The sequence below is a fragment of the Microcaecilia unicolor genome, chromosome 6 (genome assembly GCF_901765095.1).
Source record: "Microcaecilia unicolor chromosome 6, aMicUni1.1, whole genome shotgun sequence".
NCBI classification, from domain to species: Eukaryota; Metazoa; Chordata; class Amphibia; order Gymnophiona; family Siphonopidae; genus Microcaecilia; species Microcaecilia unicolor.
Window position 1 is genome coordinate 100,701,025 of NC_044036.1, and position 13,102 is coordinate 100,714,126.

Genomic DNA, 13,102 nt, shown 5'->3' on the forward strand with positions numbered 1-13,102 from the left:
CATGTTGCAATGAAATACAGGAGTTTTGAGCATAAGAATGATCAGGAAGCAGAGGCAGACCTTGAAGATACTGAATTGAAAACCTTCCATGAAAGCAAGAACTCCTCTGTTTATAGTTCTGTGAATGAGAGCTTGTACCATCTACTAAATCAGATAATAGCTGCCGTAATTTAATAACCCCTTATAGTAAGTGGTTAGGCTTGTTGTCATTAAAGGAGGTCTTCCTATCGTCAGTGTTGGCTGACCTTATTAGCTGGAGGATTTCCAGTCTGGTTATGTCATCGAGACAGCAATAATAACAATGAAATAAAAGCATATTATTCAGACACAGCACAGCAGGTGGCTTATTATAACCTTTCATTTCCCTCAGTTTAAGTCAGATTTCACATTGAAGATACTGGGGACTATATATATATGTAAGCTACAATGTTGAACTGGAAAATGTGCTTTTTAAATTGTCCTCTAAATCATACCTGGTGACATAAGAGTTTAAGATGGCCTTGTTTCTATGCACCCTTATTTCTTTATTGCACTACCTGGGTGGAGGCTAGCAGATGCATAATCATAATTTTTAGCTGAAAGCAGGCAACGTGATTGTCAAACTCTACATGGGCTAAGTGTTAGGAACCTTCCTTCATAATAAAAAGATTCATGTTTAGTGTTTAGGCCCTAGGAAAATTCAGGCTGTAATGAGATGGCTAAATATACCATTGTGTGCAGTATATCAGTTTAATACCAAGACTTGTACATTCATAACATCTGTAGTTGAGGCTTATGAGCTGATGCAGTTCAATGCCACCACATCATGAACTGATGTTTGAGATAGATTCAACTCTTTGTAAGTCTTTTTACATAGCTGTCATACCTTATTGTTGAATTTCACCTCTACATATCTATTCTCACACAAAACAAATTAAAATACACAGAGGTTATGATAATTTGAGACATCCCCATCCCAACCGACAAAAAGCTGGATGCAGGGAAGCCAGGTAGAGTGGTAAAAGAGAAAAACCCCATAATGACATTGATCAGAAAGATATCAGTCCCAATTGATTACTCTGTGAATTGTGTGAAGAGAGAGAAGATCCTCAAGTACTAAGAAATGCAGTCTGAGACCAAGAAAATGTGGCAGAAAGATACAGAAATATTTTCCATTGTTTTGGGTGCCACAGGCTTGATTAAAAAGAATTTCCAAGCATGCCTGGATAGGTCTTATGAACTCCAGAGCGAAGCTCTCTTTGGCATGATGCAAGTAGTACAGCAAGTGTTAGCAGTAAATTTGAAAGACGTCATACTCAAACCCTAGCTTATGAGTGAGGTTCATTACTGTCACGGTATGCACAAAACAAACCCATTTAGAGAAATTGCCCATGAAATTAACTATCAAACCACAAAACTGCATCCTTGAGTAGTTTCAAGAGTGGAACTTTCCAAAGCTGTCCTGAGGACCCTACAACCTGTCGGGGTTTCAGGATATTCACAGTGAGTAGACATGAGATAAATTTGCATATACTACAACTCCAGTCAATGTAATTTTATCTCATGTCTATTCATCATTGATCTAAAGAAAGCAGAGAAAACCAAACACTTCCACAGAGCCAAAAGGCAAACAGAAAAAGGGGAGAGTGAAAGTGACCACAATAAGTCTGTTCTAGGTAGAGATACTATAAACATTTATGAATTAATTTTGGATTTATGAATAAACTTTATTGTATCTCTACCTTGAATAGACTTATTGTGGTCATTTCCACTTTCCCCCTTTTTCTAGTTATTGGTCTCATGAAAACCTGACTAACCATAGGAATCTCCACAACAGGTCTAGGAAGCCCTGGCCAATACATTATCTCCCAGAGGGATCAGGTCTTCAAGTGTGTAACTACTTTGTAAGAAATAGTTGCTAATCTATGGGATTGTGAAATGTTACCAACTACAGAGATTGCTAGTTATTATTCATCTGATTCTGAACCTATTTCTCAATCTTGCATAGTCCTCGGGATGCACCAACTAGTCAGGTTTTCAGGATTCCCACAATGAATATGCACCAGATAAATTTGTATGCACTGCCTCCATTGTATGTAAATCTATCTCATGCATATTCATTGTATATGTATTGCAAATTAATTTCCTTTATTAATACAATTAAATAATACCTGAAATTTTACACCAAATATATCACATTGTTGATTGGATTTTATAACAATGTGATATATTTGGTGTAAAATTTCAGGCATTATTTATTTGTATTAATAAAGGAAATTAATTTGCAATACATATACAGTTGTCAATAATTTTGAGATTATATTGATACAACTAGTTATTGAGCGTGAACCTTGATTTATGTATGCATATTCATTGGGGATATCTTGAAAACCAGAGGGGCCTGGTGTGTCCTGAGGACTGGGTTGAGAATCTCTGCTCTAGCATGACTTTATATATAGGGACCAAATCAAATTGGGTGATATCTCAAAATATGTATAACCTGCCTGTCAGCCTTCCTAGGCCAGTAACACAAAAACACAATCAGACCTACATCACAAAACAGCATAAAAGCTTTAAAACGTGACTAAAAGAATAAGAATCAAACAAGATTTCACAAATGTGCATGCTCAATAAAGATGGTAATTATACCTAAAGAATAAATGAGCTCTCTACAGATCTTTGAGGCTTCTAATGTCATTCCTAGGAGTATCCCTAACTGTACCCTCATCAGAGGAAATCATGCAATTTGACACTCACCAGCGAGTCTTCTCAACACCTACTTCAGGAAGCAGCTTTTCTCCCAAGTCTTTAAATGTCTTCAAGATCTGCTCGCTGGTATGCAGAATAATATTCAACCTCTCACCAAGCTACATGACCAGCCTAATAGACTTACCAATCCAGAACGCAAACAAATCAGCAAGATCCTACCTTACCCTACACTTCCCATCATTTAAAAACATCAAATACAAATTGACTCTTGCAGTTAACTTTTCCTATATCTGCACCAAAACCTGGAATACACATCTTTCCAAAACTTACAACCCAACCCACCCTACGCACCCACTGTTCACCAGAACAGCAACCCGGCCTGACCAATGAGGTAACCCTATTTCACTATGTTGTGACCTTATTCGACTCTCTTTGTAAACTCTTTGTAAACCACATTGAATCTCCTAAGGTCTTAACCTGGCTGAATAGTTCCACAAGAAACCTGTAGAGACTCTGGTTGTCTCTATCGAACTGTTAACCCCACTGATACCTTGTAACTGCCCCCATTGTTTCATGTAAGTCACATTGAACCTACCAATAGCTGGGAAAATGTGGGATACAAATGCAATAAATAAATAAATAAATAAATACATACCTGTGGTGATTGACTATCTACTAACTCCACATCTGGACTAGCTTGCAGCACATCCTGTAACTGATACCAATTCTACATACCTTTTTCGACTGTACATATAATTTTGTCCTCAATCTAGCCACCAATGTATTTATCCCAATTGCTTTTGTCTTCCCTATCTTGTCTGTCTACAGTTCCCAAATTCATTTGTCTCCCCTGTTATTAAGATTTTCATGTATTGTGCTGACATTGTGAGCCTAATAATCTGTTCTAGTATGTTGCCTTTTAAGGTGTTTCATTTGTATTGTGTTGATATCCTGAGTATCATAAATAAATGTTCTATTATGTTGCCTATTATGGCGTCTTATTTGGATTCTGCTGATATTTATCATGTCTTATATGAATGCTCTATTGTGCTGGTTTAAAGTATATATATATTACTGACACACTAGCTATTATTGCTACTACTAGGATTTAATTTGCTTGTACCATGTGCTATGCTCACAGTTATTTTACTATTAGTTATGTCAATACAATGTAAGTTGTGTATGTCATGCCATACTTCTTGTACACTGCCTTGGGTGAATTTCTTTATAAAGGTGGTTAATAAATCCTAATAAGTAAATAAACCTATTCCATAGATAGGGACAAGCCACTATAAATGGTCAAGCTCTCAGCTGCCATTTAGACATACATTTTAAGTAGGTACTGTGAATAAGTTTGATGGTATAAACCCTGTACGGTGACTTTTTGAGTGTAAAGAGTACTTGGTTGAAACTGATAACAATGTTTGTGAAATGTGTGATTCCATTAATAAAAATGTTGAAACATAAGTAGGCACTGTGAAAAATCCCTGACATCAAGAAGGTACCGGAGAAACATAATCAAATTGCTAAATAAAAGTATTAAAAACAGATCGGTGAGGATGGGTTTACTGATCTAGATTCTTTGATAACCTGACTGGCTCTTGCAGTTTGTTCTTCTGGTGACCATTGTCTGCCACACTTTGGAAAAATTGAAGTGCCTGAAAGAAATCATAGCTCAAAATATGGGAGTATTTGCAGTTGTTCTCCCCAAAGTTCAAGCATTTGTTTTTACTGTGAAATTTTGGGCCTTTTAATGCTCCTGTTCAGGGTATAGAATGACAGATGCTACCCCAGCACAGACGCTTCTAAAATCATGCTAGTCGAGCATGAGGACGGAGGAAAGGAGGGAGGGAGGTGATGGTCGGCAAAGTAGGTTTCTCTCATAGTGTGCCTATATAAACCTCTGAGAAATCGGGACCGTGTGTTGCAGAAGCATTTGGCTCCAAATGATTTAGAGGGGAACATAAGACTGAAGTACTATAGTTTAATACTTTGAATATATTGTTCATGAAGTTCAAGAAAGTAAGACAGTCCCGTTGACGTATTAATTCAAGTCACTCATCAAACTCCCATAAGCAGTAAATTAGTAATATTCTCCTTGATCTCTCTTGTTTCTGTCAAGTTGCCTTTTTTTTTTTTTAATTTTCAGTGAATGACTTTTCGATCAACGATGACTACCTCTAAAAACTCTTACTGGCGCAGACTGTATATAAGTATTTGTACACACAAGACTCCCAAGTGGAATTGTATCACTCCCAGTTTGACAGAGGGTTAAATTACATTCCTTGCTTTGATATTTTAAGGGGAAAAAAACTGCATGGTGTGACAGCTGCAAATTTCATCGGAATTGGTCAAGTGCAATTATTACATGTCCACCAGTGTATCATAGCAGAGTTTCAAAGAGTATCATACCATATCTAATTTTACCGATGCAGTTATGGGAGAACCTATGTATGCCACTGCAGTGTTATGCTGAAATGCATCCATCAAGGAGCAGCTGCGGATTTGCAGTGAACCTGATGCCTAAGAACCAGCACCTACTTCTGTAATATTAAGTTAAAATGTTCACAAGGGGGAATCTTTTCTTCTTAACGATGCCATCAATATTCGCCCATTTCAGAATCTGTCCCTTGCCTTATTGGGTGTTTCCTACAGTTCACCCTATGAACTCGTCAACTGATGAGTTGTTGGGGTGGGGGTGGGGGGGGGGGGGGGAGAGGTAAAGAGACACCCAACCGCTGTTCAAAAAAAGGGGCTTCTTTCTGTTTAATTCCTGTCATTTGTTTTGAAGGGCAAACCACAAATAAAAGACAGGTAGAGCTATTTTAGAGAGAAAGGGGGCGGGGGAGAGAATCTATGCAGCACACAGCTTATTTATTTTAATTAACTTAGAGATCTTCGGAGGAAAAAAAAAAGGAACAACCCCCCATCTACTGGCAGGAGCATTACTATCTCACCACCATTAAAACCCCCATCCTTCTGTCAACAAGGCAACAGTTTTGCGCTAGAAGCTGCTCGAGTCGTAAGGTAAGCCACGCTTTTGCTTGTGTTTCACCATGGCTACTATAATGTCATCTACGCTTAACTAACAGTGATAATCGCAAATAACCTCGTGTGTTCACCTTGCACACTTGGTATGTTTTGCCTCTATCGATCAAAAAAGCACCTGTGAAAGAAGCTATTGCTTCCCCTCTTCCTTGAAAGCGGGGATTAACCCCAGGCAGCCTGCCTAACCGGCGCTAGGTCTTAAGGTCTGCTCCTAGCAAGAGCTAAGCCACTGCAGTGCAGACAGCCCGGAGAAAAGCTGAGCCTCCGAAAAACGCTTCTGTTCACTTGACTGGAAAATAACAATGTGAAATGTTAAGGATCGGTAGCAGATTGCCCCTGCTCGGAAGTCTAAGGGCAGAATTTGACTGCGTTCCGACAGGTGCTCTTCTGATATCCTAAGTTTCACCCAGTTATTCTTTTAATAGTGCCACTAGCTTACGTGGGTTGTCATGCATTATTTTTACATTTGAGAGATTTTTATTGGACGCACTTTCCTCGCTTGCACATGGACCTATGTGTGTGGATACATATAGCTAGGGATACGAACACCTGCATTCATCTAAGGAACGTTTTAATAAGACTGATGATATGTTGTGTAAATGATTTTTTTTTTAAATTCTCTGCTAAATTATCTCGAATTTACTTATTTGTATTGCTATTTCATTGTGCCAGCCTATCAGAAACAACAGTGGAAATCATAAATGATTATAAACAGATAAGCGCTGGAGTTTTAAGTCAAATACATTCTTGGTTCAGGATTGGGAAGTTACTATATTACTGCTTGCTGTTCTGGTCTTAATTTATCTTTTGGTACAACAGCTATAGCACAAGCAAATATACTTTTTTGTTCTTATTTTTGTCTACATACTATCAATATTTTGTTTTTGTTTTTTTTTAATTAATGCTAGGAGTGTGGGCGCAAGCATTCCGTTACCAGTAATATACATACTGCACAACAAATCTTGATGTTGAAAAAAGGAATAAAAGAAATGAATACGAATATAAAAATTAAAAAAAAAAAAAATTGAATTTATTTTACTGGAAGACACTCAAATAATTTGGAGGTTAACTGAAAACGGGAGCCCGAAGTTCTCTCTCTGATCTTAGTCTGGCACATTGTGCCTTTTCTTCTTTCCATTGTTCCTGTGGTTAGCAATTAGTATTTAATGTCATGCCAGCCTTTCAGAGACTGGCATGATATATAAGAACCGTCACCACAATGAGACTCCGGCTCGTGTCTAATAGGCGTCTGAGTGGCCCTAGCAGTCTCCTTGCTTTTCCCCTTGTTCCTCAGGCTAAAGCAACATTTCGTTCAAGGTAGGCAGATATCTTCATAAATGTTGTCGTTTATGGTATAGGCGGTATCTTGCAGCTATATAATAATGAAATAAGTATGCGAATAGTGTTTGTCCTGACTCTTACTAATTACCTAGGAAACCCTTCACGCTGTAATAGGCTTTGAACCTGCAGCCTGGGGCCAAACAGATAAGTTGATGCAAATGATAGTACAGTTTACACGAAAACTATCCCATGAAAAGGTAAACTGCTAAGGCTGAGATCTAGTTTAGTAAAATGCAAAGGAATTTTCACATTGTTGCTTATTGGTTTGTTTAGTGAAAGAATAAAGGAAGGAAAACAATACCTATTATTAAACAATACCTATCGTTTGTCCTGCTTGTCTGAGCCATTTACTGCAGTTACTTGTTATCATAGTTAAACTATATATAAATAAAAGGATTGGCAAAAAATCATATTATAATTGTACAAGCTCCACCACTTTCAGAGCCAGCGATAACACCATCTTTTTCTACTCTTCTAAAACAAATTTCATACGACTAATGGCCAACAGAACGCTGAGAGATTTGATTCTAGATTAATTTGGTTTAGAAAATTCTTGCTGTATAAAAAATATTATTTAATTTATTCTACGAAAAGTCCTAAAAATATATAAACTGAGTGCCTGTCTCTTAAAGAAAACGTACCACGGCTCAATTAATGAGAAATTATAATAGAAGTAAAGCCTCCAAACATATTCTAAGAAATGTTTTTGTTTGTTTGTTTATTTCAAGCCTTTCGGAAATAGAAACTCACGCCTGATGCCGATAACAAACTTTTGATTCGGTATCCCGAGGAATGGTAACCTGGTTCTTCAACCACCATTAGGACTCTCATCAGAGAATGCCTAGCCCTGTCTGAGTTTCTGTGCAGCTCTACAGCAGTCGGTTCTGTAGTGTATTACATTACATTACAAATATGCGTGGCCTTTAACAGTAGTTGATGGAGCCGAAAGAACGGATGGTATTATTAATTAAGCGCACCCAGTAATAAGGAGGTTTAGCCATTTTTCAGTTTGTTATTGGATCAGCCCAATTGTTCATAACCCATTGAACTAACATAGATATAGAAATGTCCCATACTTTTACAAGCAGTATGGAAGCTTAAAAGAAACATTGGTACACCTGCATATTTTTATTGAACTGAGGGGAAGCATAAGCAGGCCCCCCCCCAAAAAAAGTGCTCGAATACCCCAACTTTCATGGTTGCATTTTCATTCATTGCAGGCAAAAGCTGGTGTTTAATGTATTTTTTTTTTCCGCTGCCGCTCCATTGGAAATAGCAGAGAAGCCCCCATCCTGTTAGTGAAAAGATGCAGCAGAAAGGAGGGGATAGGAAAGCTGCAGGTTCACTTTAATCGGGACTGGATCGAGACCAGATCCTTCTTTTTGTTTTCTGTTGGCTTGCTAGCTGAAAACCATCTCTGGCTGTCCGTGAGATTGCTACGCTTTGCTTTACACGGGAAAGGTTAATGCCAGAAAGCAAAGCGGGGACTTGTAGAGGGAAGCAAGAACGAAATAGTGGCATAACCGGTGAATTAAACATTCCTCCAAGTGATATGTCAATCCAGCCCATGCAGACAAACTACATAGCCAGTTACCGAGATGGATAGTCAGTGATTCCTTGTTTATTGCACAAGAATGACAGAAAGGCATCCATTTCCAGGAACGCCTGTTTTTTCCCCCGTATATTTGTAAAGTTGGGGTGGGGGGAGGGGGAACGCTTAGTTACAAAGGAAGAAAATCATAAAGGAATACTCATCTCAACAAGTAGCACAAAATCCTAACATTTGTAATAAAATAATCTTTATTTATCTATTTATTTATCCATCTAAATACATTTTTTAAATTCATAACACGTGAATTTAGCTGCGAAAGGAAAACAGAAGGGAAGCTGCTAACAAGGCCTCTGTTCTGCTGTTCATCTTTTTCTTTCCTGTGGATTGTTGGGCTGATGGACTTGTTTTCTCTAAGGACCCCCCCCCCCTCCTTTACTGAAACCTGTTTATTGGTTTACTTACCGGAAAACTGCACAGTCAGTTTGTAGTATAGCTTACCTTTCTCAGAGAACACATTTTCTATGATAATTTCTTGCCGTTTGTCCATCTATTGCTGTTTTATCTTTTGCAAAAGAATCGATTTACACCCAAAAGGACTAATTACATTACTTACTGTAAATAGCAGCCCTGCTGTGTAAGATCTAATATGCCAACAGAAAAAAAATCCGGCTTATTTCAGTTCGTTAACTTTTTTTGTTTTTTGCTTGAAAGTGTACTTTATGAGCTATATTATGCCACTCAGAGGAATGTAATAACCATTCACTCTCCTAATAACGTTCATTTCACACTGCTTTATATGGAGAAGTGGAACCAGCCCGTGTCCTGGGATGGCTCCGTAGCCAAGAGGTGACTGCAGATTGCACTCCAACCCCTTCGGGAGGAGCCATTATAAGGCTTTGGAAAGGAAACGTGGCTTTGCTTGTTTTTTTTCCGCGACCTGTGCCGGGTTTAGTGTGGGAGTCCCTAAGGGATGGAGAGGAACAGCTCTGCCGCCAGGAAGATCCTTCAGAAGGTACTGAGGTGTTAGGAAACAACCGGCAGCTGTTCCAAGCCAAGGACTAGTGTGAAAAGTTTTTTTTTTTTTTTAAGACAGAGAAATGATATCCTAATGTGGAAGGCAAACATATTTTTGTAAAGCATAATACTCTCTCCTGTTAAACAGCGCAGGGTCACACTCCAGTGATCTATTTAGATTGTTTGCAATTAAGGAGGGTGAATAATAATTTCAAGATTGTTTGGGCGTATGCAACATTTACATTCATTTTTCTGAAACCCAAATCTACTCTTATTCCATCAAAGAGGACAGTCTGAAAATAAAAATTTTTGTAGTCCAACTTCCTCTACTTTCTACTACGGATGTTAGTTTGAATAATATAGTTCTATGGTACTTTAGAATTATTATCACGCTATTAAATAAAAAAATATATCTCGCAAGCTAGTACTACTACTACTACTTAACATTTCTAGTGGTTAAAATGTTTAGATAGCTGATGGGTAAGATCCAGAACTAAACGGTGTATATTGCACGATATCCTGCAAAGTGAGATCATTTAATTCCAAACGAATTGTTATCAGTCATGCGACAGAAAGGGTTTTTACACCCCCAGTTAGCCCAAAACCTATTCTGGCTTTCCCAGAAAAGGTCCCTCTATCCTTTCAACAATATGCACTGTATATGTTTCATCCTGCGTAAGTTACCTATCATATAACTTAGCATAGGAAAAGAATAAAAAAAAACCAAGGTGTTTTATTTTGATATACAAAATTCATTATCTGATATAATGGGTGCGAGGGATGGTGCTGGTTCGTGTGTGTGTGTGTGTATGGATTGGGGAAGGGGATGGCGGGGGTTCTGATCGAAACTCCCCCCCCCCCAATCCCAATGTTTGTCAGTGCTTGCTTATCACCGGGGGTTAAGGAAGGCATGACAGGTCTTTGTTGTCTGAATAAAAATCAGTGGCAGTTCCAGCTAGGGAACTCCTCCTACAACATTATAAAAAAAAAAAAAAAAAAGGGCTGGCGTTAGTCTCTTAACAAATTGGACACCACTCCAAAGCCAGTATTCCCAGTTCCAACCTCCAGACACTGGAAGCTGTAATACAGCCAGGGAGGTCCGGCAGAATTTTGTTTTCCACTAGCTCTCAAAAGTCACCTCCCGGGCCCAAAGCAGTATCTATGGAGGGGTTTTGCCAGTTCATTTGCATCCGTTCGATCAGACTGTAGACGTAGAAGTTTTTCTTGTCCATAATTTGTTTGCTTTCTGCATATCTCTAGGACATTCTTCGGGGCGCGCTCCCCCCCCCCCCCCCCCTTTTTCTGGGTGCCGGAGGTGGCCTTTGCCAAAAGCGCTGTGCAGTTGGTGGAGACCTCGTGGATCTTGGACTAAGAACGCTGGGGGTTCTGTGTATGGAAATAGTGGGGTGCAGAGCAGAAGAAACCCCCTGCGCTTTCCGTCCGGCAGTCATGCTTTTCCACGGCATCTCCGGGGGCCACATCCAAGGGATCATGGAGGAGATGGAGAGGAGATCGAAGACGGCGGAGTCTCGCCTGCAAGTTAAGGGGGTGCAGATGAACGGAAGAGAAACGGTAAGGATGCAGTATCCCCCCCCCCCCCCCCAAAAAAAGAAAAAAAAATCAAAGAAGCGATGTAAACGAATCAGCTCAAATCTCACTTGGCTCCCCTTTCTCTGCTTGGAGATAAGACCACACAGATCTCCATATTGCAGTTTTAATTCAGTTCGCAAAATCCACAAGTAGCTAATGGGGGAGGGGGAACTGGGTTATTCTAGCTAGAGTTTGTTAAATTTGTAACTTAGATTTCTAATGACGTTGTTCTTGTGTCAGGAATGTGAAATCTCCTCGGATTTGTATTAAATTTTAGGTGGTAAAAACGGGTATAAACGAATTAGAAAAAAAGAAAACTGGGCCACGGCTGTCTAGATTTTGCACGGTTTTCTGGCAGTGATGTCTTCCTATTGATTTTCTCCCACTCTCAAATTTAATTATTTTCTCAAAGGTCTACGTCAATATTAAAGGAATAAAGTTTATGTGGAACATGTTAAATGTTTTGAGTGAGAAGAGGAAATTCTCTATCCCTATCGCATTATTACTATTTTTTAAATTAAGTGCCGCAGTCTCAGAATCTTCCAACCAAACCAGACAAATTCTAAACGAATAACATTGTTGAAACTAAGCTTAAAGGCAGATAATCTGATATCAGCCTCCGTTATTTGCAATTTATTTAAGGCTTAGAGGTTGGGAGTACAAAATAAGGCCTTTTTTCCCTAATGCCAATTCACAGGATTCAGTAGATTACTTAGAGGATGCAAGTATATATTTTCAGGGATAATTTGCTATTGTATTTTTAGAGTCTCATTTTTGTGCATTTTTTTAAAAAATTTGTTTCACACTGAAAGGATTTACATTATTTAAGGGCCCACAAAGCTGCAGAACTGCTGTTGCTTGTTCTGAGGTGCAAAACATCTAAAATTACTCACCTCTATAAAACTAAAATATCCTACTCAAGTAAGTTTGTAAAATGGAAGTGATTAGAAAACTCGCAAGGCGTCAGATCATAGAGATCTTGCGAGTAGCCGGAAAGCCATTCACTACCCAACTTCTGCATTTAAGCTTAACTTTGTCTTTAACAAAAACTTGACCGTTAAGGTGAAACACCAGTATCGTGGGAAAAAAATCTAATAAAACAAAGTATCTGGGGGATGGGAGTTTGCATTTTGTTTTCCGCGATTACCTTGGTGTTAATCAATATTATACATTTTGATGTAAAAATCATATTGTTTATTTTACTCTTGCATGTCACAAGTCAAGTCGCATCGCTACGGCTGAGGACTAGGTGGATTTGGTTTTCAAAATGAAGGGCAGTCAGTGGCATGTAAACAGAATATTATGCGCATAATTTAGACGCGAATTGTCCTTCTGTAAGTTCCTGGAATCTTCAGTGGAAAAAAAATGCTGTGATGTTTTATTTAGACCTATATTTTAAGGCCATATGTACAACAGAAGCTACTAGGTCTTAAATCCGACTTTCTGCAGAAAAGTTTTGCTCTGCACCAGGCGCTTGGTCTTATTGCACCTATAATTGTGACAGTGTGAACCAGAAACTGGCCCTTAATCTTTATTTATTTATTTATTTATTCTGCACTCCTGTGTCGTTGTTTCACAGAGTTTGCCCCCCATGAGTCCCGAAAAGCCTGCTTTGTGTGCTGGTTGTGGAGGAAAGATTTCCGACAGATACTACCTGCTGGCTGTGGACAAACAGTGGCACCTTCGGTGTCTTAAATGCTGTGAATGTAAACTGGCTTTGGAGTCTGAACTCACCTGTTTTGCCAAGGATGGTAGCATTTACTGCAAGGAGGATTATTACAGGTACATTTACAGTTATACATATTATGCTAGTCAGAAATTGGTAATCCTGAAAAAGATGTATGATAGAACAGGGATATTTGGAAGTAA

At 38.7% G+C, this 13,102-nt stretch overlaps 1 protein-coding gene across 3 annotated transcripts in view; it reads left to right on the forward strand.

The window, feature by feature from the left end:
• The first annotated feature begins 11,035 nt into the window (after positions 1-11,035).
• Positions 11,036-13,102, forward strand: part of LHX9 (LIM homeobox 9) — a 43,172-nt gene continuing 41,105 nt past the window's right edge. For all 3 annotated transcript variants that reach the window (XM_030206295.1, XM_030206294.1, XM_030206293.1), the window contains exons 1-2: positions 11,036-11,215; positions 12,813-13,015. In XM_030206295.1, coding sequence (XP_030062155.1) covers positions 11,036-11,215; positions 12,813-13,015 — 383 coding nt within the window. The remainder of the gene's footprint in view (positions 11,216-12,812; positions 13,016-13,102) is intronic.